The 26,309-nt window shown below is 41.9% G+C and overlaps 1 protein-coding gene across 1 annotated transcript in view; it reads left to right on the plus strand.

The window, feature by feature from the left end:
- Positions 1-26,309, plus strand: part of agap3 (ArfGAP with GTPase domain, ankyrin repeat and PH domain 3) — a gene marked incomplete at both ends in the record, with an annotated part of 169,118 nt that overhangs the window by 129,109 nt on the left and 13,700 nt on the right. Inside the window, 3 exons of the mRNA XM_080726204.1 lie at positions 16,349-16,503; positions 17,317-17,407; positions 24,959-25,181. Coding sequence (XP_080582330.1) covers positions 16,349-16,503; positions 17,317-17,407; positions 24,959-25,181 — 469 coding nt within the window. The remainder of the gene's footprint in view (positions 1-16,348; positions 16,504-17,316; positions 17,408-24,958; positions 25,182-26,309) is intronic.

A 26,309-nucleotide genomic window follows, 5' to 3' on the forward strand; every position in this document is an offset into this window, starting at 1 on the left:
GACCACGTCACATGGAGGAGTGAATGTCATCAGAGTCCTAGAGATCCACGCGGTGTGGCGGGCATTGTTTGTTGTTGTTAAAGCAGTATGTGGTTACATCAGCATCACTCCCAGTAGTACCTTTGTGATCTAAATGTTTCTCAAATCAAATAGATTTCTGCCGAGAGCATATATGCACTTTACTAAAGTGACAATTTAAGGACTTTTTAATACATCTAAAATGACAATTTAAACATTGGCCAACATGTCAAACATTAGAGGCAGAAATTGTGAAAATAGCCGATCTACATGCTCACAACGGCGTTGTAAGCATATAAATTGGCTATTTTCACAATAGAACCGTGTTATACAGAATGTAATGCCTCAACTCTTAGTGCTCGTCAGGTTGCACCATCAGTGACACCTGACTTACTTTCTGGCAGTGTTCTCCGTGCACGTAAATGGCGCGCTGGTGTAAAGCCAATCCTATCAAATTTTGGTCTTGAAATTCTGTTGGGACCTTCCTCCACCATTCTTTGCTAAATGTTGTGTGCTCTCTTAGATGCCATTACGTAGTTGCTAATGGGCCTTCCTTCGCTATCAGGATCACCCGGTAATGGCTTTAGTTAGAGCCTTCTGTGAGTGATGGCTGGCATTAGGGACTTGGGGTGCTGGATGGATCCACATCATCACATCACCCTTTTGTAAATGACCTAGCCAGGTTTGAATAATTGAAATAAATGTAAAAGTGTTATATTTGAATACACGTAGACAACTAACTTATCTCCATGTAAAATGTCCATGTAAAATGACTGTATAGCAGGTAGATTCCGAAAGTTTTTCACTCCATCAAACAAGCACATTGTTTTTTGTCTCTTTCTTTTGTCTCTGTGAGATTTTCTATTAGCATCAGCTTGTCTGTTCTACTGAACGCTTCTGGAATACAGACATATTGCTTAAATGTTGGAGTCACTCAAGTCTAGGATGCGAGCTGTGGCTCCCGATGATCGAACATGAGAGAGAAAGCGAGAGAGAAAGAAAGAGAGGAGAGAGAGAGAGAGGTAGCATCCTTGAATAAATTGCTATCAGTTTATCTCATTTACAGGGCAATCAGAAGCACAGAATACAGGCTGAAATTGAATTTTAGTAGTTCTGAAGCATCATAAATCAAAGTAGCGCGAGCGTCTTAAGGTGAGAAATCGTTTTAGTCAACATGGGATGTACAGGATTTACAAGGGAACCTGGAGAAACTGTTGCTGAGCCATCATCGGTAACCACGGAGATGCTTGCCGCGGCTGTTGAAAGTGGCATTGAAAGAACGAGATATTCTAAGACATCCATCTTAAATCCTTTGCTGTGTTAGACTTAAGACTGTGAAAGAGATGCGACAGAAGCCACACTGCCGGCATTATAGACAAGTTTGAGTCACCCCTCAGAATGTTTCATTTTGAAAATGTGACCGTGACTAGCTCACAAGCTGTTTTCGCGTCTTAAAAAAAAGATCACAATCATGTTAATATATCCATATTCTGGTGGGAACAGAAATAGAAGGCCAAAAATGTAAGATCTTCAAGCTCACGCCACGTGGCAACATAATGCGTTGCAGCGTTGTGAGCTTGTAGATTGCCTATTTTCTTTGGCGAAGACTTTTGGTGTAGACGGAAAAACACAAGTCCCAAGTACAGAGACGACAAGTCTGGGGGGGTTTTTAAGTGGTTAATTTATTTTGACATTTACATGAATTCACGTGTAATGGCACGCATATATGGAAAGCACGTGGAATCCTCTGCTATGTCAACTGTGCTACGTTTTCCGCCAAGGACATGTACAGCGAACACGGTCCCTGAAATCCTGTGCGCTCCGCTGTCAGAGCTGTGTGGTGTAATGAACTTCTCATGTGCTTAAAGAATGATGCAGGATGCATGGCGAGACAACTGACAGCCCCTTAATGTGTTTCCCAGCAGCCCGCCCCGGCGACGAAGCTCTCTCGGCGTGCTGCTCGCCATAAACCCACTGGAAAATCGATGGCCGATAAAGAGTTGTGTTCAGGGGGAGCCCCCTCTGATTAATGCAGACTGTCAGGGAGCGTCATTAATGTATTTCTGTTTTAAAGAAAGTGTATCAAGTGCTCATTGTTTGGCGGCGCTAACGTGTTCAGTGGGAGCGCAGACAGGAGGAGACAGAGAGAGAGAGAGATGGAGAGATGGAAGTGTGAACTGTGAGAGAGGCAGTGAGGTGCGGTCTTTATAGATGAGGACATTTACTCTTGTCAGGGTCACAGCAGTCAGTGAGAAGGAACTTCTGAAAACTCAATTGTCAATTAAAAGTATTTAATGAAAAATGTTTACTCTTGCATTTACATCTGATGCATGCGTTCGATCAGCATAATTCATCTGTGCGGTATGGGCACTTTTCTCTTAAAACATGCTTGAGTTCATTTGCTTTCCACAAGGAAGTGGATTATGTATTCATGTTGTATCAAAAAACTATATTGTTCTTGAAAAGAGTCATAGCCTTTCTGGAATTTGTGAATACATGTTTTAACTTTTATTTGATTAACTAGTAAGACGCCTCAAGGTGACAAGTGACCTCGCCCTAAAGGGCGAGGTCGCGCCACAGTGATGTGGACATCAGGATCTGTGGACATCAGGATCTGTGGACATCAGGGATGTGGACATCAGGGATCTCCATATGGGCATAAAAGGGATTTGTTCCCCTGGCATCACAGGGATCTCCATATATGGGCATAAAAGGGATTTGTCCCCCCTGGCATCACAGGGCTCTCTCTAACAGGGCATCATTAATATTGATGACATCAGGGAGTTCCATATATGGGCATAAAAGAGATTCTGTTAGTGTGACATCACAGTGAAGCCAGAGCGTGATGTCACAGTGGCAAACCCATTCTGTTAGAGTGGTTCCCCTGACATCACAGTGACATCAGAGCATGATGTCAGAGTGGCAAACCCATAGACTGTAAAAATGTGTACACGTCTACACGGACGGACACGGACAAGCTGTGACGTTTCTCATAGTAAACTAAATGTAACAATTTACAATATTCCTCGATTTGCATGCTTATTGGCTGGTATCATTATTAAAATAGTATTAAAAATCACACCCGTGTGAACTGAGCGGTGGTTTACCCACCAACACCCCCCCCCCCCCATCTACAAAACTGGTGCCAGCCATTTTGTTTAATTTTGCCTTTTTATGGGGGCCAAAATCATATTTTGTACTTAAATTACATATATAAATCTATGCTTCTATCGAAAGCCACACTACCCCTCTTACAAAGGAAAACATGTATATTTATATATCCTATCATTAGATTTGGGCTTCAATAGAACATGTGTATGACCTAGTTCACATTGATATATACTGTTATTATGACGGCTGTGTGGTGTTCTAGAGTGCTATGGCCTTTGAAAACCACCAGGCGGTGATCTCCTACTATCTGATCAACTAACAGAAGAAGAAGGAGACGCATCCATTTTGTTTTGTTTCGGGCCTAGTTGTTTACATCAGTGCCAGGCCTTTTAGCTATCATGCTATAACACTTCAGAGCCCTGGCGATCGCGATCAAGGATAGCAATCGCCAAATGGATGGCACCGCTGGAATCCCGTGAATTTTCTGAGTTTTTGGAGTACTTATAGTTCGTCAGGGAAGCACGGGAAGTGTATAAACGAACGTTTTAAGATAACATTTAAACGGCCGGAACCAATGTTTGGTTATACCGGTTTCCCGTCGGACTGTGTTACACTGGTGCTACAGTCAAATCGGCCGTATCACTCCGGTCACGGAGGCTCATGGCTAACTTCTAGAGCGATTTTTTTGAAATTACAATTATGAAAAAATTATAAAACTTTTGATTAATTAAAAAGACGTAAAAGACGTTTATGGCACTAAGGATCAAAGACGTAATAGACGTTTATGGCGTTCAGTGAGTTAATTACCATATATGGTGATCTCAGTCCAGAATGAACAGGGTTTTTCAAAAACACAATGTATGTTACCTTATGTCCATATATGGTCACTCCAGGCCAGAATGAACAGGTTTCTCCTGTCCCGTACGTGCAAAATATCAGTCCAGAATGAATAGGCTTTTTCAAAAACAGAATGTCCGTTTAATTACCATATATGGTGATCTCAGTCCAGAATGAACAGGGTTTTTCAAAAACACAATGTATGTTACCTTATGTCCATATATGGTCACTCCAGGCCAGAATGAACAGGTTTTTCCTGTCCCGTACGTGCAAAATATCAGTCCAGAATGAATAGGCTTTTTCAAAAAGCAAAATGTGTGTCCCATGTCCATATGGTTATTTCAGTTCAGAATGAATAGGCTTTATCTGTCCTGTACGTCCAGAATATGTGTGCGGTGTCCCTCCCGGTCAGATGAATGGATACTTTGAGGATTGGTCAAGCTTCACATGATAATTTGGCCTTCAGGTTTTATCTGTCTTGTACATGCAATAGGTCTCACCTATTGCAGCAATGACAAATAGCCGCATAAGAGCAAAAGCAAAGGCACAATATCATACCGGCTCTCCAGACAATTCTATACTAAGATTCACCGCTTCACTTCGAACCGAGGTTTGATTTTTATTTAAAGTGACTGCTTAGTATTTGATTTAGCTTTCTTAAGAGTAATGTAGGATTCATTGTTCACAAGGTGCACAATGGTATAATAAAAGGTCTATGTAAACTCTACTTTGGCTTAAGAGGTTAATTGTTCCCCTGGTAATCTTACTCTAAAATAGTTTATGCACACAGAGCCATTAGGGCTGTTAACAGATCAATTTTTATGCCTCTCTTGGCCGCCATGGTAGAATATATGAAGACTATAGAACAATTTCTCCATTCTGTTCTTTTTAGCTATTTCTATTCTGTATTCTCATACTTACATTACTGTATGTCAGTCCTGTGCTGCTTATACATGCATGCATGCTCACGTGCATGCACAGCACACATCATTGAATGAATCATACTAAATAAATGCTTCCACTGTGTACGGGTCAAGAACCAAACCAAGAAAAATCAGATCAAACTAGAAGCAGTGCTCTTCCGAGCACAGGTCTCCACCAGGCCACACAAATCGGCCTGTTATAGCGCCACCATGAGGCTGATTTAAAAAATGTGGGGCAGAGGTTCTGAATTAGCATCCAGGGAGTGTGTGTGCTCAGTTTGGCAGCGATCGGGCCAACGGCGCCGGAGATTTGCTGGTAACAACCAGGCCACACAAATCGGCCTGTTATAGCGCCACCATGAGGCTGATTTGAAAAATGTGGGGCAGAGGTTCTAGATTGGCATCCAGGGAGTGTGTGTGCTCAGTTTGGCAGCGATCGGGCCAACGGTGACTGAGATTAGCTGCTCACAAACTGCGAGGACGGACGGACGCACGCACGCACGCACGGACGGACGGACGGACGGACGGACGGACGGAGGGGAAAACATACTCTCCCTCAGCCTTCGGCTGGTGGAGACAATAAAATGTTGAATACTGAGCTGAACGGTTTGACTTGAATGTAACGTTTTGGGGTGCTAGTTAGGTTGGTACCTACTAGGGCTGGGGATCGATTAAAATATTTAATCGAATTAATCGCACGATTGTCCATAATTAATCACGATTAATCGCAAATTAATCGCATATTTTTTATCTGTTCTAAAACAACAGATATATAATACTCATATCAACATGGGAGGTAGACAAATACCTAGTTTATTCAAATTCTATATGACAAATAGGCTTACTGTCCAGAATATTCGAGAAAATGTTTCCATTAGGACAGATTTAAATTAACTTTTATACATTTAATCACTTTAACCCCAGCATCCCTATTCTGGGGGGAACATTCACCAAAAATAGCTGATCTACAAGCTCACAATAAGATGCGTTGTGAGCTTGTAATCTTTTATTTTGTGAAGAGTTTGTGTATGGAAAAATTACTCAAGTACAGTGCAGCGTTTTACAAAGCATAGAGGCTCTAGGTTTAACTGAAGTAATATTGATAGGCTACATTTTAAATATTATCAAAGTATTCTGGGGCAAAATTTGCGTTTCCATTAGGACAGATTAAATAAATTTACTTTTTACGTGGCATTTAATCACTTTAACCACAGCATCCCTATTCTGGGTGGAACATTCACCAAAAATAGCCGATCTACAAGCTCACATAAGATGCGTTGTGAGCTTCTAATCATTTATTTTGTGAAGCGTTTGTGTATGGAAAAATTACTCAAGTACAGTGCAGCGTTTTACAAAGCATAGAGGCTCTAGGTTTAACTGAAGTAATATTGATAGGCTACATTTGAAACATTATCAAAGTATTCTGAGGCAACGCACCCTGGACTGGTGTTAAGATTATGGCACCCCTAGTTCACTTTGATAAACCCTGTTATTATGTAGACACTGTGATGGCTCGTTGGTAGCCTTAGATTAACAATACATTAACATTAACGTGACGACGCCACAAATTGCGGTGGTATTGCTTGGAGATTATAGGCTATAGCTCGCTGAAGATGTGTGGCACAAGGCATTATGCCCATCCAGTTCCCTGGCCCCTGCGATCATGTTGTGTGCACTGTCGGTGATCAGCAGTTTGCTGACTTTATTTTCAATGATACACTCTCCGGCTACACCACGCATGGTGGAGGCTTTGGGGCAGACAAGCACAGACAAGTTCCAGGGCTAGTAGGCTACGTCTGAAGCTAACGTGAAGCTAACGTCTTCATAACAGTCAGCACATGCAACAGAAGCCTCCACTCCCCGTCAAAATAATGTGCTGTGTTCTCGAGAGAACTGTGATTACTGAGTGAAGCCCAATAGTCTCCAATGAGTGCAACCGTGGTTGTCTGTCTGTGTCTGCCCCTGCCTGTGTCCCAAAACCTCCACCGCTCTGGCTGTCTGTGTCTTGTTTACTACTGCGTGTCTCTGCACTGCGGGCTGCATTCGCTTCCTGACTACGGGGTGCACCGAGGCTCAAAACTCACTGCACCGGGGGGCAAAAATCACAGCGTTAATCGCGCGTTAAAAATATTATCGCCGATAAAAGGATTTTGCGTTAATTAGTTAATATCGCGTTAACTTCCCCACCCTTAGTACCTACACATTATTGACGCGTTATTGGCACAAAAGAATCTAAAATGGATTCAACAGAATATTGCATTAACCCAATGAACCATAAACTATATAATAGGGATTGAATACCAGAATATAACCAATCTCCACCCGAACAGAAATCTGTGAATATATTCATACTGTACACTTTATCAATAATGAGTGTACAGGTGAATATATACACAGTCGAACAGTAAGACGCCTAAGGGCGAAAAGCGACTTCGCAATCTGTCTTGCCCATCTTTCTTGGCCATACTGTATATGGATTCTGCTAGTGTGGTTCTCCTAACAGGCATCACCTGGCCCATACAGTATATGGAGATCCCTAACAGAATCCCTTTTATGCCCATATATGGAGATCCCTGCTCTGAGTATCTGACATCACTGTGATGTCACCTGTTTATGCCCATATATGGAGATCCCGGCTCTGAGTATCTGACATCCCTGTGATGTCACCTGTGATGTCACAGTGATGTGTCAGGGGAACCACAGTGTCAGGCGTTCTGACACTGTGGTGTCAGGCGTTACGCCTGACGCCCGTTCGGAGAGATACGGACAAACTAAACTGTGACGGTTCTGATAGTAAACTGTGAACTACGGTTGCAATTAACAGTGAGTGACTGGTCTGCCTTTAAACTGGAATATAGACTTTTACTGACCCCCACTAGTGACCAGAGGATGAACTTTGACAACTTTTGGGTTGGCCAGTTTGATAAGTACAAAGTCATAACTGAAGAATAAGCAAATTACGTGTTTTAGCCTAAAGTATTTATTTAATCTTTGGCGTTAAGTCAAGTTATTCTTGCGTCAATGAGCCCAAATCAAGTTAAAAGTCAAACATTTTGGCTCCACGTCCCTTTCCCCCATGTACCTTGTGAGTCATCAAGTTAAAGGACAACTTCACCCATTTTCAACTTTTATTTATTTATTTTCATCTTCATATAATTGGTCCTCACTAATGCTCATATAATTTGGTAACATTTTTGTCTCGGCCTGTGTCTGACAGTTCAGAATCCCGCCTACCAGTGTGCAAGTTAATAGAAAAGTGCAGGCTTATTCCTGGAAGGTTAGCATGCTATAATCATGGAAGCCATTGTTCTAGTCTGTGGGTGTGTGTGTGTGTGCGTGTGTGTGCGTGCGCGTGTGTGTGCGTGACGCAACAGCGCCACTTGGTCACCAGTGGTATTGCAGCTCTATGTGTGTATGTGAGAGAGAGACACAACAGTGCCACTTGGTCTCCAGCGGTATTGCAGCTCATGATACGGACATAGGTAGGGACATAGTTAGGAACGGACAAAGTCACTCTGAGGAGCGGTTGACCACCGCTCAAAAACCTGCCTAATGATGATGTCACTGGTAGGCGGGTTTCTGAACTGTCCATAGCCTTCCTTTGAGACAGACTGAGTAGGGAAAAAATCGCACCTGTGCAAAGTGAACGGTGCTTGATTCATATTAAAGGGATATTTCACTTTCAAAAAAACTTTTGGTAATTGTATCGTCTAATCAGGCTTTAATCAGGCTTTTGGGAACACCCAGGACAGTTTGATTCAGTATTTAAAACAGATAATTGATTTAATTTTCCCCCATTTGTCCCCATTTTGTACAAACCCATTGTAACTTCAAACTCCATTTTAACCATGATAGATTCAATGAAAACACCCGTCCTTTTTTCTGGTGACTTCTGATACCCTCCGAATACATGAGCAGGCTGTGTCTTTTTTTTTCTTTTCCAGATAACTTTTATTTATTTATTTGTAATGCTTTTTTGGGAAAATGAAAACAATTAAATACAATAATTTTCTTTTTTAAATAAATGAAAAGGGTTATCAATGTTCACGTATTCGGAGGGTGTCAGGAGTCACCCGAAAAAAGGACGGTTGTTTTCATTGAATCTATCATGGTTAAAATGGAGTTTGAAGTTACAATGGGTTTATAGGAAGGAGACACATGGGGGCAAATGAGCGAAAGTTCATGTCAAATATCGAAATACTGATTCAATTCAAAAACTGTCCTGGGTGTTCTCAAAAACCTGATTAGACGATAAAATGACCAAAGTTTTTTTTTAAAGTGAAATATTAAGCCTAAGTGATTAAAGTGAAGTCTTAAAGCGGTATTTCACTTTCAAAAAAGGTATTCGAGGAGGGCAGTATGGAGATAACGGACAGTGAACGTGAACATGGTTAAAATGGAGTTTGAAGTTACAACGGGTTTGTATAGGAGGTGTGTCTGATATAATGAATATCAAATATCTTTGATATTCCCTCTTACTAAATCGAGCAACTTAAAAACTGTCTGGTGGGCTAAAATGAGCCAATTTATTTTTAAGTGAAATATCCCTTTTAAGTATTTTATATTGTTTTCCAAATCAATTCTAGAGTCACAAAAATGTTGACTTGAGTTGACTCAAGTCTATATCACTTGACAAGAGTCCTCTAGTGCCGTGGTTCCCAAAGAAATTAGATATTTGCCCGGGACCCAAACCAGTGACCATAGCAGATCTACAAGCTCACACAACGCATAGATTTGCCCGGCATTGTGAGCTTGTAGATCGGCTATTTTCACTACTTCTTAAACATTTGTTTTATAATTGATGGAATTTCATGTTTCCTTTATTTATTAATTAACTCGGGAACAATCAAAGAAGAATCTTAGCTTGTTTTTGGAAAATGTTTTGAAATGATGATGATTAAAAAATGTAGGAAACCAAAAATTCAGGGACCCATAAAAATGTCTCCACAACCAACAAACGGGTCCCGAGCCACTGTTTGAGAAACAGTGCTCTAGTGCATCGCCAGTTCAACCCAGAATTCTGTTGTCCTGCACCTCAGTACACCAAGGGTTAATGCTCTCTGGCGTCCAGCTGAGGATTAGGAAATGGAGGTTTAACTGCCTGCGCTAATGGTGGGTGTTTATCTCAATACTTTGTTTTGTCACTCCCCGACTCGCTCTCATTTCCCAAAGCTGTCCCTGGAGCCTGGGCTCCTGTAATGGCTTTAGCTTTTTGAATGCCATAGTATACTGAGGGAAAAGAATAACAAGATTCTCATTTGGGCTCTACACACACTGCCCACAGATACATGTATAATTGGCCGCAGTTTCATTTGGTGCGGTTTCTAAATGGCGCAAGCTGTTAGGGGTACTTGTGCTGATTTTATGTGCGGTTGTAGGTACAGTAGGTTTACTTATCGTTGTTGTCGGGTGGAAATCTTGTATGTCCAAAACCGTTTGTTTTGTATTTATCATTTTAGTGAAAATAGCTGTGCTTGTTGATCTGCTATTTTCACTAGTTTTGTGCGACACATACACATTTGACACTTGGACATACAAGGTTTCTGCCCGACAGTGTCGTTATTCTGCTTTGTGTGGCTGACTGTGTACACGTGCGTGGATGTGTGTATGTACATGAGTGTGTTGATGCTCCCTTGCACGTGAGCGTACATAATGTACAATTGTTTAGGAGCATGTATGTGTGTCAGACAGATAGTAGCCTACACTATCTTTTTCCTTCCGTCGTCGTTCTCTCTCCATCTCCCTCTCTCCCCGCTTTCTCCGTTCTGAGTTTGGTGGTGGTTTCCCCGGGGGCCCCTGTCGCAGTAATGGCCTGCTCCTGATTGCTCTGATACAGGTTAGGAATATTGGCTTTAATGATGTGTAAAATGAGCAAGCGGTGCCTGTGACATTTACAGATGGCACCGCCTTGCCCTGTTCTTCCCAACTGCTCGTTAATTCACGGGAACGGCAAGCACTTCTTTAAGTGACTGTCTGATGCGTGCACGTACAACACAACATCGTACATACCAAAACTATAGCTCACCTTTTGATATGTCCACCTGCGCTCAGCCATCATTTCAGCCAGGCGTGCACGCACACACACGCGCACGCACACACACACGCACACAGAGACAAGAGTCCTGAAGGCTGAGAAAGGTTTAGTAAGTCATCTCTGAGACACTCTTGGAATCAATCTCCAGACGCAGGGTTAGGCGCTCAAAGAGGAGAAAGATGGCGTGTTTCTTACTGCCATAGAGAAGGCACAGCTGGGCTCAGCACCTCAACCCCCAGAGGTGCTAATCTGTGGTCAGCTGCCCTGCACTTTAGCATCTGCTGTGTCCCACAATCTCCCACATGCACAGCAATATGGATCCACTTTGCTAGAGATCACCCTTCTTTCTTTCTTCCTGGGTTCAGCTTGATTCTCATGTCAAATAAATGGCATGTACATATTAAGTTAGTTTTAGTTTATATTTTATTTTATTTTAATACAACACTGATCTGCACCAACCGTAGATACATATGGTGCACGCACACACATGCACACACACACACACACACACACGCACACACGCACACACACACACCCACACACACACACACTCACACACAGCCTATATGTAATGTCGTTGCTGTCGGGCAGAATCTCCATATTTTAGCTTTCTTCGTAAATCAATGCCCTACTTGATCACAGTACATCACACAAAGTGTGTGTGTGTGTGTGCGCGTGTGCTTGCAAGTTTTTATTTATTAACGCAAGAGGCTTCATTTATTGAGTGCTGTTTTCTGTTTCTGACTGACGAAAAACATCTGTAGCCGAATAGATCTCTAGCAGTTTTATGACGCATGTAAACGGTGGGCAGGTGGCGGCGAAGACATCTTCCTCTCTAACCGTTTTCCCATCTCTTCACAGCTCAATAGCCATTACGCTCTAATTTCCTTTTTATTGTACCATGTTAATTAAAGCAAATCATAATTTCCCCCAGTCCTCGCAGTGGGTTCCTCCGCTGGCTTTTAGATTGTGTCTCCTCATGTCCGCCCACTGACCTGGCCATGTTAACCCATTTAGGCCTAGAATTATTGAATGCTTTAACTATAGAAAAATAGCAGATATACAAGCTCACAGCGCGGCACCGAGTGCCGCGCTGCGAGCTTGTAGATCTGCTATTTTTTGAAAAAGTTGTGAAAATGTGTGCAAATCTTTGAATATATGTATTTTTAAAGCGAACGTTTGTAACTCAAATTTTGCTTCTGGGTGGTCCCTGGAACTAGATATTTTGAGATGGGGGTCCGTGGCCAAATACATATCATTTTGGGGGTCCTTCACATGAAAAGGTTTGAGAACCACTGACATAGTAGTCTCTCAAGAACAGACTAACTGTGCTCCAGCTAAGTGAAAAGGACCTTTTCTTTGACGATGGCTGGCCAGATTGCTGACATTGAAACATAGGTTTTTCCAAAAAACCTTAGAAGAGACATCTTCCTCTCTAACCGTTTTCCCATCTCTTCACAGCTCAATAGCCATTACGCTCTAATTTCCTTTTTATTGTACCATGTTAATTAAAGCAAATCATAATTTCCCCCAGTCCTCGCAGTGGGTTCCTCCGCTGGCTTTTAGATTGTGTCTCCTCATGTCCGCCCACTGACCTGGCCATGTTAATCCAGTTCTAATCGGAGTGAACTTGTTGATAGTGTCACAGGCATATTATGTAGATGGTCAGGGGGTTAATGCTGATGTGACAGGGAGGGTGATCGTTCCTCTCTAGACAACGTGCTAACTGCAGCTGTTGGCTGAGATCAGGAGCACTAATGGATGTCTCGCCACCTCATCATAGAGCAGTGACACCTCGGCACATCGTTCATGCTCAGGCTTGATCGTCTTTGAGGAAAGACACTTTGACCCTAAGCGCCACGTTTACACGGAATGGAATTATGTCGTCGTATTCAAAGTGGAGCTGGGACTCTGTGCGCGTCATTAAAAAGCAATAGGAGTCTGACCTGTATCTGCATGTCACTGTCGGGCGGAAACCTTGTATCTCAGCATATTTCATCTTTTTATGTTTTTTTCATCAATAAATGCCCTAGCATATACTTAGCAGTATGACGGTGTTGTGTGCCAAAGTAGCAAAAATAGTTCACAATTTTGGATATTTTTATTTATTTATTTGAATTTGAAAATGTTCACCCAGTTGCCAGGTTGAAGCGAGTCCCATCTGTCTATTGGTTTAACCAATGAAAATGATTAACAAGAGCTTGTGATGAAAGTACTACATTGGATACAATGGAACACCGATTCCCTTTTTTCCTGAAACGTTTTTTTCAGGTTTTGTACATACAAGGTTTTCGTCTGTCATCAACGACGTAATGATAATACCACTGGCGCTCTGACGCTGTGTTTAATGCTGCTACTGTTGTATGGGGGCAGGACAGGCATACAGTCTCCTGTCTCCTAAGTATGTATAATAAGTGAACACTTGCAGGTACCCTACCACGCTTGGAGAATTAGATTTGTTTCTCCTTGTATACTCATCAGTTTAAGAAATCGGCCATCCGTTGCTTTTTTAATCTCCATAATGAAAGTGTTTTAATGCTTCCAATTTATTGCCTGGCCAACCAACAGAATAATTAGCTTTGTTCAGGTTTGTAAGAAGATGAAATCACATTGTGTAATACCTTTCTGAGTGTAAGGAGAACCACAAATGCCAGAGCCTACACAGCAAAACCTAGAGTGTTAATTTGATTCAATTTGTGTATTTTCAGAGTTAAATTGAACACTCAGATTTTACTGTGTAGTGATCTGACGGAAGGAAGCCTACTTCTCATGTACTGCGATGTATCAAAAAATTTCACTGAGTGTAATTACAGTTAGCTGAAATTGTTTTCCAATTCTGTGTCTGATTGAAATTTGGTGTTGTTTAAATCGCCCCTAGTAAAGTGATTACCTCGTTCAAATGGGGTAGAATTATATTTTAATCTCCACACTGGCACCTTGAAATACCACTCCAAAATAAAGACTTTAGTACGGACTGCGGGTCCAAATAAAGAGGCTTCCAAGTCTTTATTGATTGTTTGTAACCTGTAGTCGATGGCACGAACTAAATCAGATAATTGAAGTCGGTGTCAAGCTAATTGGATTATTGCTTTCCCCCTGAAGAGATAGCCTTCCACCAGAGCATAAGGATGGCTACATTAGTGGAGTGTGTCAGACATCTGTCATTTGACAGCACTGTCACTGCTCTGGACTGTGGCTATGGGTTCCATCAAGGAGGCTGAATTGATTAGAAATACAAACTGTAATCATTTCTCCGTTGAGATGATCCGCCTGGCAATCTTGTTACGAGGAATTGGTCATTGCTTTATGATTTCTACAGAGGATTATTAGGACATTTAAGTTTCAGATTTAATGTCAGATTGAAAGAAGCTATAACATCCCAGCTGTTTGTTTGTTTATTGATCATACTGTATGCCAATTGTTTTCTCAAAGTGAGGGGGACCAGAGGTCCTTCGGGGGGTTCCAGGGGGTCCCCAGCAAAATGAGAGACAGTTTAAATAACTTGGGGCCCTATCTTATTTTTTATTCAAAATGACCGATCTACAAGCTCATAATGTTGCAATGCAAGTCATTGTGAGCTTGCAGATCGTCTATTTTCTAAATATTTCCTCAAAACTTCTCTTATGGGTGTTCTTGGCACAAAATCTTTTAAAATGGGGGTCAATGTGGCCAAAATAAATACATATCAATTTGGGGGTCCTTGACATGAACATGTTTGAGAACCACTGTTGTACGTTAGTGAGTGGGCAGGCTTTTCCTTTTGCTATTTGTTTTCTAATTTCTTAATGAGAAAACATAGCAACGCCCTTGATTAATGTATTGGATCAAATGACCACTAACGGTTAGTATATTGAGCACCAATCCCAGTTGCCGGTTGATGAAAGCAGTGTAGGAGCAACTATTCCCCCTGTGTCTGCTCGCCTCCAGTCCTTCAAACATGGTTTATGCAAATAAGCCTGCTATTTGCATAGACATAATTAGGTAATTACAAATCGTTTGGCTATGAGCTCAAGCATGTGCAGAGACCAAAGATGTTACATCAGTCATAATGTACTGTACTGAGTTAATGAATTGCTTCTGAACAGAAGAGGCATTATGACATGTGTTATAGCATATGTTGTGTCAGACCTTTTGCTCAAGATGACAGGTGACATTTTCATAAAGCTTAGTTAATGATGAGCAGTGAATTACACGAATACCCTACAGCTTGTGGAGAGGCTGGAAATCAATTAAACCAAATAGGCTTCCTACCGGACCTGAAAGAGTATGGAACTGTGAACGGATTCAAATCAACCCAAATAGCGAATACTAGCCTTTAAATAAAAATTGCATGAACAATTTAAAACGTTTACATCCCAAGATTAGTTACTGTTCTCCCATTGGTCTCTCAATGTATTTCCCCCCACCCCCTTTGTTTTTCCTCTAAATGCCCAAAACATAGATTTTCTAATAGGGAACAGCACTTCTTTGGTCTGCTATTGAGTGTCACAATGACATACATTTTCTATGTAATTTGAATTTCAAATGTCTATGTTAGGGTCATTTTGTTGCGTGCGGGTGTTATAAGCTGATTACAGTGCATTTATACTTGGCCTTAAGTCATTATGAAATGCTTTATAATGTGTTATAATTATTGGTATAAAGCATTATGCAGATTTATTATGAGTGCTTTTAATCATAATTGTACAGTGTTATATATATATTATTAGAAATATGTTTATATTGCATTATAGACATTGGTTTCATAGAAAGAACTTTTGTGGACAAAAGACACAAACATATCCATGTTGTGGTATATTACATATCAAAAGGAAAACATTATAGTCCCAAAGGTATTTGGTCCTGAGCTAAAATGGAACAGAAGTGCAATTGCATTAAATCTCAGATCATGAAACGTTATTGATACGTCTGTGCTAACATATCTGTTATTTACAAAATAACAAAATGTATCCAAAAAATGTACTTATGGAATACTATGTACTTCTCATTAACAAACTCAATACTAGTTATCATTAGTTAGTAGTTACCCCCCCCCCCCCCCCACACACACACACACACACACACACACACACACACACACACACACCTTTTTCCTCCTACTCTGTACATATAGTGTTTTATTCTTTTGATGATATTGAATGTATTTTTGATGCTACTTTATATGCTGATACCAAGGACTTCCAACGGAAACAAGACCACAAGGGCTTTTTTGGGGTGTTCCTTTTAGGCAGGGTGTTTTGACAGTACTTGTGCTGTACTACTTTTTTGTCTAATAACATATTAAATCAATCAATACTGTAGAGTACTTCCCGGTTTTTACTCCGCTGTGAAAACGTGACGGGCAGGGAGAACATTTTCTTGGGATCTCGGAATTTATTGGATTCAGCCATACTTATCACATCTTCGTTTGATTCGTGTTTTCCAGAGCAAGACGATACCTTTGAGTTCATCATTGTGTCACTGACCGGCCAGACGTGGAACTTTGAGGCGCCGACATTCGAGGAGAGGGAACTGTGGGTCCAGGAGATCGAGAACCAGATCTTTGCCAGCCTGCAGTCTTGCGAGAGCATGAAGAACAAGGTGGGCTCTTTGACACCAAAGAGATAGTAGATCGATATTAGACGAAACCAGAAGAAATCTGAGATATAACTGCACAGGCTAACTGTAGCATCCTTCCCTTGTATGCTCTTCTAAAGCCAAAAAACTAAAAAGAGGAGAAAAGACAGCGACTGAAAACCGCTCTGATTGACTGAATGCACGGAGGGAGTGTTAATTTTGGTTCACGTGATAACATGCTCCTTCCCCCCCGTCCTGCCAACACGAACAGAACACTCGTCAATGTGTGAATGTGTGAGGCCATCGGCTGCTCTGCACTGACCCACCTGGTGGCTCACTGGTTTAAAGGCCGCACTGTCAGCGCACCTGCTTTGTTCGCAAATCTCAAGTGCTAGCAAAAAAATAAATAAATAAATGTTTCGGAATAGCAGACACGCCTGTTCCTGTTGCCTCATTTACATTTCCCCTCCTCTTTTCCCTCTCTCTCTCTCTCTCTCTCTTTCTTGCCCTTCTCTCCTCACCCCTTCAAGCTGTCACATGCAGGAGGCTGTCAGACAGGTGCAGCGCAGTGTGGGAGATCTCTTATTAGAACTGACAGACATCAGAGCTAGAACACGGCCTGTGTCAGTGCACTGGGGAGACAGCGCCCTCATTTTCATATTCATATGTCTCCTCGGTCTCGCTCTTCTCCTCGGAAGCCTTTAAAAAAAGAAGCTTTTTTTTCTCCCTCTATTCTTTTCTCTGTAATTTGAAGCCAGCAATGATTATGTGCCTGCTCTCTTAATCTTTCTTTTAATGTGGTGATACCTTCCCGCTCTCTTCCTTCATTTCTTGCAGTCTCGGTTAGGCAGCCAAAGTGACGCGGTGGCCATGCAATCCATAAGGAACGTGAGAGGGAACAGCTTTTGTGTGGACTGTGATGCGCCCAGTGAGTACATTACATCCCCTCCACACTCAGCTCAAGTGTTGGAGCATGCGTTTTACTATGTACACAGTAAAATCATCCATAATCTTTGAGCGGTGGTCAGCCGCTCCTCCAGAGTGACTTAGTCCGTGGGTGGCTATGTTAGTCCTTAGCATGAGCTGCTGCAATACCGCTGGTGACCACTGGTGGTGCCATGGCATTGGTCCGAAGGTTCATTATTCCGAAACACACACACACATGTGCGCGCGCGCACACACACATGCACCACCACTCACTTCAAACTTGGGTTTGACTTTTTTGTTTTTGTTTGGTCTCCCTGCTCTTGTATTGAGTCAGTTATATCCAGGTTCACTTCTGGCTGACAAGAGGTATTGCATGAAGCTCAAAGTGTAATATCTCAGTCTTAGCTTAGTGCAGTAGGAATTTCAGGGCTTGCGCCCAGGTTGAATCCCAGAGGGGACATCTTACGGATTGGAAGTTACAAATGCAGTTTACAAATGTAACCAAATGGACCCATAAGCAGGGCTGGTGGAAACGCTGGTCTGTAATTTATCATTGTGCTCTCTACAGACAGGAATCAGGAAAGAAGACAAAAAAACATCAAACGGTCATTGAAAATAATTGAGCAGCAAAACAGACTGGGTGTTGGGTGCCTGGTGCTGAATGGAGCAGAGGACAGTAGACCGTTTTCATAAGTTAACCTTGCTTGCTTTTCATGGTTTTAAGTAGAACTTTAGGCCCTAATTCTATTTATTCCTTTGTAGCAATTTACAGAAATTACTTGTTTCTAGTGCAGTTTTAGTCAGTGACAGACAGAGGGAGAGTGAGCCAGCTGCATAGCATGAGAAGAATATAGAATATAGGAGTTAGAAATGGATAGATTAACAATGATTTTACTGCATAGTGTCTTGATGCACATCTTTACTGACCCTACTAGATATCCATCCAGTATCAACTAGAACAGTGTTTCTCAATCGTCTTTGGCTTGAGTACCCCTTTCCCAGATTTTTTAATCCAAGTAGGCTATCCCCTTTACCCGTCAAAAAAACGAAAAAAAAAAAAAAACGTTTTCCTTATAAATTGCAATTAAAACCATAAAACCATCACAAATAAGAAAGGGAGTGCAGAGTTTCAAACGGTACCTCCTGAACAGATTTATTTTCAACACTGTGGCCATAACATTTCAGTTCAGTTTTCATGTCAATAACTTACATTCAAACATCATTCAAACACATCCCAGTTGTCTGTCATAATTTGGGTTAGCAACTATCAGGCTCACAACACGTTTCTCCAACTGTCATCATTAAACATAACAGTGATTTATAGGCCTACTTCAATTTTTTTTCTCGAGTACCCTGTAGCAACTCATAATGTAATAACGGCTCATAATGTAATAAGGGCTCATAATGTAATAAAAAAAATGTAATAAAAACTCATAATGTAATAATCAGCTCATAATGTAATAAAAAAACGAGCGCATAACGTAATAACAGATTTTTCAATAATGTAATAATGTAATAATGTGTTACATTAAGAACCTCCACATAGGAGGCTCATAATGTAATAAAACTTCATAATGTAATAATGGCCTATTTTTTTGGTAAATATCATGGTATTTGCGACCGACCTCCACGGACCCCCAGGGACCCCCAGGGACCCCCTGCCACCGCCGCCAAATAGTGCAAAAATGACCAAATCAACACCCCAACTGGGCTGCTCATGGGGGAATTCCCAGGGACCACCGACTCCTGCTACTCCCAACAGTCCTTCACCTTCATTGGTTTAACTTTGCCCCGCCCCCTCCCCTCATTGGCCGAAAGTTTATTTGGCTTTACTCATCAACTGTTTGTCGTACAAACTTGTGGGTGGTGTCAATTGACTTGATTAAGAGTCCTTAACCTTAATTGGTTTAACTTGGCCCCACCCCCTCCTCTGATTGTCCGAAACTTTATTTGGCTTTACTCATCAACCATTTGTCGTACAAACTTGAGGGTGGAACCAATGCCACTCACAGGCCTTTTTGTGTACATACTGTGACCTGATGGTCGCTTATCTCCTGATTAGGGAGCCTTTCTGGTATCATGGTAGTATCATGTCAGTATCATGGTCATTATCCTGGTCAGTATCCTGGTCAGTATCATGTCAGTATCCTGGTCAGTATCATGCCAGTATCATGTCAGTATCATGGTCAGTATCATATCAGTGGCATGGTCAGTATCCTGGTCAGTATCCTGGTCAGTATCATGGTCAGTATCATGTCAGTGTCATGGTCAGTATCATGTCAGTATCATGGTCAGTATCATGTCAGTGTCATGGTCAGTATCATGTCAGTATCATGTCAGTGTCATGGTCAGTATCATGGTCAGTATCATGTCAGTGTCATGGTCAGTATCATGTCAGTATCATGGTCAGTATCCCAGTCAGTATCATGCCAGTATCATGTCAGTATCATGGTCAGTATCATGTCAGTATCATGGTCAGTTTCATGTCAGTGTCATGGTCAGTATCATGTCAGTGTCAAGGTCAGTATCCCAGTCAGTATCATGCCATATCATGTCCGTATCATGGTCAGTATCATGGTCAGTATCCTGGTCAGTATAATGTCAGTATCCTGGTCAGTATCATATCAGTGGCATGGTCAGTATCATGGTCAGTATCATGCCAGTATCATGGTCAGTATCATGTCAGTGTCATGGTCAGTATCATGTCAGTATCATGTCAGTGTCATGGTCAGTATCCCAGTCACTATCATGCCAGTATCATGTCAGTATCATGGTCAGTATCATGATCAGTTTCATGTCAGTGTCATGGTCAGTATCATGCCAGTATCAAGGTCAGTATCATGTCAGTGTCATGGTCAGTATCATAGTCAGTATCATGTCAGTGTCATGGTCAGTATCCCAGTCAGTATCATGCCAGTATCATGTCAGTATCATGGTCAGTATCATGCCAGTATCATGGTCAGTATCATGGTCAGTATCATGGTCAGTATCATGGTCAGTATCCTGGTCAGTATCATGGTCAGTATCATGTCAGTATCATGGTCAGTATCCTGGTCAGTATCATGCCAGTATACTGGTCAGTATCATGGTCAGTATCATGGTCAGTATCATGTCAGTATCATGGTCAGTATCATGGCAGTATTGTAGGCTATATCATGTAGGGAAGGAAGGTCACCAGTCTCTGTCTGTCTGTCTGTCTGTCTGTCTGTCTGTCTGTCTGTCTGTCTGTCTGTCTGTCTGTCTGTCTGTCTGTCTGTCTGTCTGTCTGTCTGTCTGTCTGTCTGTCTGTCTGTCTGTCTGTCTGTCTGTCTGTCTGTCTGTCTGTCTGTCTGTCTGTCTCACTATCAGCAGGATCACACAAAAATGTCCAGACTGATTTGCACAAAACATTGGTGGAGGGGTGTAGTATTGGCCAACTTGGCCAAAAGACCCGATAAGATATAATATATATATATAATATATAAGATAATAAAAACATGTTTTGACAAGGTCTTTGTCATGTGTTTTTGAAAGAAAGATGGTTAATTTACTTATTTGAAAAGACCAATCCTTTAAGTGTTTTAATGTATAAGATAAGAGATAAAAGTTGTATTGATCCAGCAGGGAAAATTCAGGCTCCACAGTCTGCAACAAAATATATACAGTATATGTACACCCTGAGCAGTGCTAGCATAGTGTTGACGATTAAAAATAAAATAGAACACACAGAAGCATAACTGCTTGTTTCCGAGCAAGTTAGTCCACCAAGCGAGATGATTGTAGATAATATTGTAGATATTGATTGAATTATTACCTATAATATATACACATATATACATATGCCTACACTATATTGATTGTATAGATAATATTTCAAGATACATTAGAGACTAAAAGGTATTGCATTATACATTTATGCTGGTGAAGAATTCAAGAAGACTGTAATTATATATGTGGACAGACATTCTGTCTTGGCCCTTTTTCAATGGAGGTAATAATTATGATAGTTTTCAAAAACAATTGGCAATTATTACATTAATAACTTTTATTACATTATGAAGTAATAAGGGTGTGATCCTGCTGATAGTGAGACAGACAGACAGACAGACAGACAGACAGACAGACAGACAGACAGACAGACAGACAGACAGACAGACAGACAGACAGACAGACAGACAGACAGACAGACAGACAGACAGACAGACAGACAGACAGAGACTGGTGACCTTCCTTCCCTACATGATATAGCCTACAATACTGCCATGATACTGACCAGGATACTGACATGATACTGCCATGATACTGACCATGATACTGACCAGGATACTGACATGATACTGCCATGATACTGACCATGATACTGACATGATACTGGCATGATACTGACCAGGATATCTGACATGATACTGGCATGATACTGACCAGGATACTGACATGATACTGGCATGATACTGACCAGGATACTGACATTATACTGACCAGGATACTGACCAGGATACTGACCATGATACTGACATGATATGGCATGATACTGACTGGGATACTGACCTTGACACTGACATGATACTGACCATGACACTGACTGAAACTGACCATGATACTGACATGATACTGACCATGATACTGACATGATACTGGCATGATACTGACTGGGATACTGACCATGATACTGACATGATACTGACCATGACACTGACATGATACTGACCATGATACTGACATGATACTGACCATCACACTGACATGATACTGACCATGATACTGGCATGATACTGACCAGGATACTGACCATGATACTGACATGATACTGACTAGGATACTGACCATGATACTGACATGATACTGACTGGGATACTGACATTGATACTGACATGATACTGACCATGACACTGACATGATACTGACCATGATACTGACATGATACTGACCATGACACTGACATGATACTGACCATGATACTGGCATGATACTGACTAGGATACTGACCATGACACCGACATGATACGGTCATTATACTGACATGATACTGACCATGATACTGGCATGATACTGACCAGGATACTGACCATGCCACTGATTGCGACCGAAGGTCGCATAATACTCTGAAGAACCGTGTCACTTGAGTGTCCTTCCGTATCCTCGTGACCGTCCGTATCCTCTGTGATGTCAGTGTGATGTCAGCGAGTTGTGACATCACTTCCTGTACAGGGCGGCTACACGAAATGTGGATAACACTATATATGGAGATAGTCCAGTCCATCATGTCATATGGGACTAACGTCATAGAAAGTAGCCATTGTTAGGCCGGAGTCATTGGCTGTCTAAACATGGAGATGTGGATAACACTATATATGGAGATAGTCTAGTCCAATATGTCATATGATATGGGACTACCGTCATAGACAGTAGCCATTGTTAATCCGGAGTCAATGGCTGACTGTCTGTACAGGAAGTGATGTCACATGACATACTTTTTATGCCCATATATGAGTCCTAACATGGAGATGTGGATAACACTATATATGGAGATAGTCTAGTCCAATATGTCATATGGAACTACCGTCATAGACAGTAGCTATTGTTAGGTCGGAGTCAATGGCTGTCTGTCTGACTGTCTGTACAGGAAGTGATGTCACATGACATACTTTTTATGCCCATATATGAGTCCTTCTGTACCACATCTCCATGTTTAGGCAAACTCCACACAGAAAGGCCCTATCGCCAACCCAACCTAGGGTGTGAGCGATGGGGCCTTTCTGTGTGGAGTTTGCATGTTCTCCCCGTGTCTCCTAGGGTTGATACCCTCAGAATGACAACAACTAGAATCGTCAGAGAAACGCTGTGGTTGGCCAGATGGTCAATAATTGGCGCGACCTCGCCCTTTAGGGCGAGGTCATTTGGACCTATACATGGAGAAATGGAGCAAACCTGTTTGGCCTAAACATGGAGATGTGGTACAGAATGACTCATATATGGGCATAAAAAGTATGTCATGTGACATCACTTCCTGTACAGACAGTCAGACAGACAGACAGCCATTGACTCTGGCCTAACAATGGCTACTGTCTATGACGGTAGTCCCATATGACATGATGGACTGGACTATCTTCATATATAGTGTTCTACACATCTCCATGTTTAGGCCCTATCGCTCACACCCTAGGTGGGGTTGGCGATAGGGCCTTTCTGTGTGGAGTTTGCATGTTCTCCCCGTGTCTCCTAGGGTTGATACCCTCACATGTTCTCCCCGTGTCTCCTAGGGTTGATACCCTCACAAAAACATGAACAAACTCCCCCCAGAATGATAACAACTAGAATCGTCAGAGAAACGCTGTGGTTGGCCAGATAGTCAAGAATTGGCGCGGCCTCGCCCTTTAGGGCGAGGTCGCATGTCACCCTGAGGTCGCATTCCACCCTCAGGTGTCTTACTAGTATGATACTGACCATGATACTGACATGATACTGGCATGATACTGACCATGATACTGACATGATACTGGCATGATACTGACCAGGATACTGACATGATACTGACCAGGATACTGACCAGGATAATGACCATGATACTGACATGATACTACCATGATACCAGTAAGGCTCCCTAATCAGGAGATAAGCGACCATCAGGTCACAGTATGTACACAAAAAGGCCTGTGAGTGGCATTGGTTCCACCCTCATGTTTGTACGACAAATGGTTGATGAGTAAAGCCAAATAAAGTTTCGGCCAATCAGAGGAGGGGGTGGGGCAAAGTTAAACTAATTAAGGTTAAGGACTCTTAATCAAGTCAATTGACACCACCCACAAGTTTGTACGACAAACAGTTGATGAGTAAAGCCAAATAAACTTTCGGCCAATGAGGGGAGGGGGCGGGGCAAAGTTAAACCAATGAAGGTGAAGGACTGTTGGAGTAGCAGGAGTCGGTGGTCCCTGGGAATTCCCCCATGAGCAGCCCAGTTGGGGTGTTGATTTGGTCATTTTTGCACTATTTGGCGGTGGTGGCAGGGGGTCCCTGGAGGTCGGTCGCAAATACCATGATATTTACCAAAAAAATAGGCCATTATTACATTATGAAGTTTTATTACATTATGAGCCTCCTATGTGGAGGTTCTTAATGTAACACATTATTACATTATTACATTATTGAAAAATCTGTTATTACGTTATGCGCTCGTTTTTTTATTACATTATGAGCTGATTATTACATTATGAGTTTTTATTACATTTTTTTTATTACATTATGAGCCCTTATTACATTATGAGCCGTTATTACATTATGAGTTGCTACATACCCCCTACAGTACCTCCGCCTACCCCATTTGAGAAACACTGAACTAGAAAAATGTGCTCTTCGGAGTACAGGTCTCTGCCAGGCCAGGTAGTAGAAGTCAATCTTGGTCAATCAGGATGGAATTTTGTTGTGTTTTTAGTGAAAGTGATATTCAATTTGTACTCTCGAGGACTCATCTATACCAAATCTCGCCGAATTGGGATGCTAGTGCTCATGTAGTGAATGAATGGATATTTGACATCACATCTGTTAACTCTTACCTTCTCAATCTCTCATCATCCAGACCCAGACTGGGCCAGTTTGAATTTGGGTGCCTTGATCTGCATCGAATGTTCAGGGATCCACCGGAACCTGGGCACCCACCTGTCTCGCGTCCGCTCCCTGGATCTGGACGACTGGCCGGTGGAGCTCAGCATGGTGATGATGGCCATCGGTAATGCCATGGCCAACAGCGTGTGGGAGGGGGAGTTGGAGGGCTATTCCAAGCCTGGCACAGACTGCAGCAGGTTAGTGCACTGTTCACCATCGAAGAAAACGGGTGCTGCTCATCAAGGCATTGACAGTGAAATTCTCAGTGTTCATTTAACTCTGAGCTCTGATACAAATGTAACCATTTTGACCCTTTCGGGTCCATTTTGTTAGACTTGTACATGCTCAGAGTTACAAATTGATGAATTGGGGAAAATAATTATTGAACAAAAATATTAACGCTGTCAGTTTACTGTCCTATCCAATAAAGGCATAAAAGCCCCAAAAAGAAATCTTTAAAAAAGGGGGCGCCCGCTAGCCTACTGGTCCAGGCGCATACCACTTAGGCATTGCCACATAGGCATGGATGCCTGGCGGCGTCGACGACGGTTCGATTCCCAATCCGGACGACCTTTGCCACATGTCACTCCCCATCTCTCTCCCCATTTCCTGTCAGTCTACTGTCCTATCAATAAAGGCATAAACCCCCCCCCCCCCCCCCCCCCAAAGAAAAACTTTAAAAATAATAACGCACAGATTTTACTGTGTTTTACTGTATGTTTTTTTTTTCATGCATTTTCTTTAATTTTTTTTATTCTCATTCCATCGATTCCATGATGTCTGTCTTCCCTCAGTTTCGTAATTTTTTTTTACAGTCTATGCCCTATATTTTCTTCACTGTCTGTAGCCCCTGCCTGTGCCGTCTTTGTCTCCTCCTTAAACCCATAATTCATGAAAAGGGTGTTGCGTGTGACATCATTTTGCACCTAGCTGCTAAATGCCCTGACTTGTTCCGGATAAATCAAGCTGCTCACTTGACATGTCAGTGCGGTAATCAGGAGAAAGAGTTAATAACCCACAAGCCAGTGAAGCCACTGACTCCTTCAGACCCCACTCCTTACAGCAGGGTTTGAATGCACTAGACCAGGGGTCTTCAACATTTTCAGGCCAAGGACCCCTTAGTTGAGAGAGAGATGAAGCCCACAACCTTTTCATAGATTCCATATAGTTTCATCATTTGACAGCACAATCATCAGTGTATTTTGGATTCATGTCAATTTGTGTGTTCAGATATTTAACCACTTGAACCATCAATACATAATAAACTTGACCTTTCACTCTGTACTTAGCCTGCTCTTTTTCCCCTCTACACCAAACCTCTGCTG

This window comes from Nannobrachium achirus (genome assembly GCF_963921795.1).
Source record: "Nannobrachium achirus genome assembly, chromosome: 5".
NCBI classification, from domain to species: domain Eukaryota; kingdom Metazoa; phylum Chordata; class Actinopteri; order Myctophiformes; family Myctophidae; genus Nannobrachium; species Nannobrachium achirus.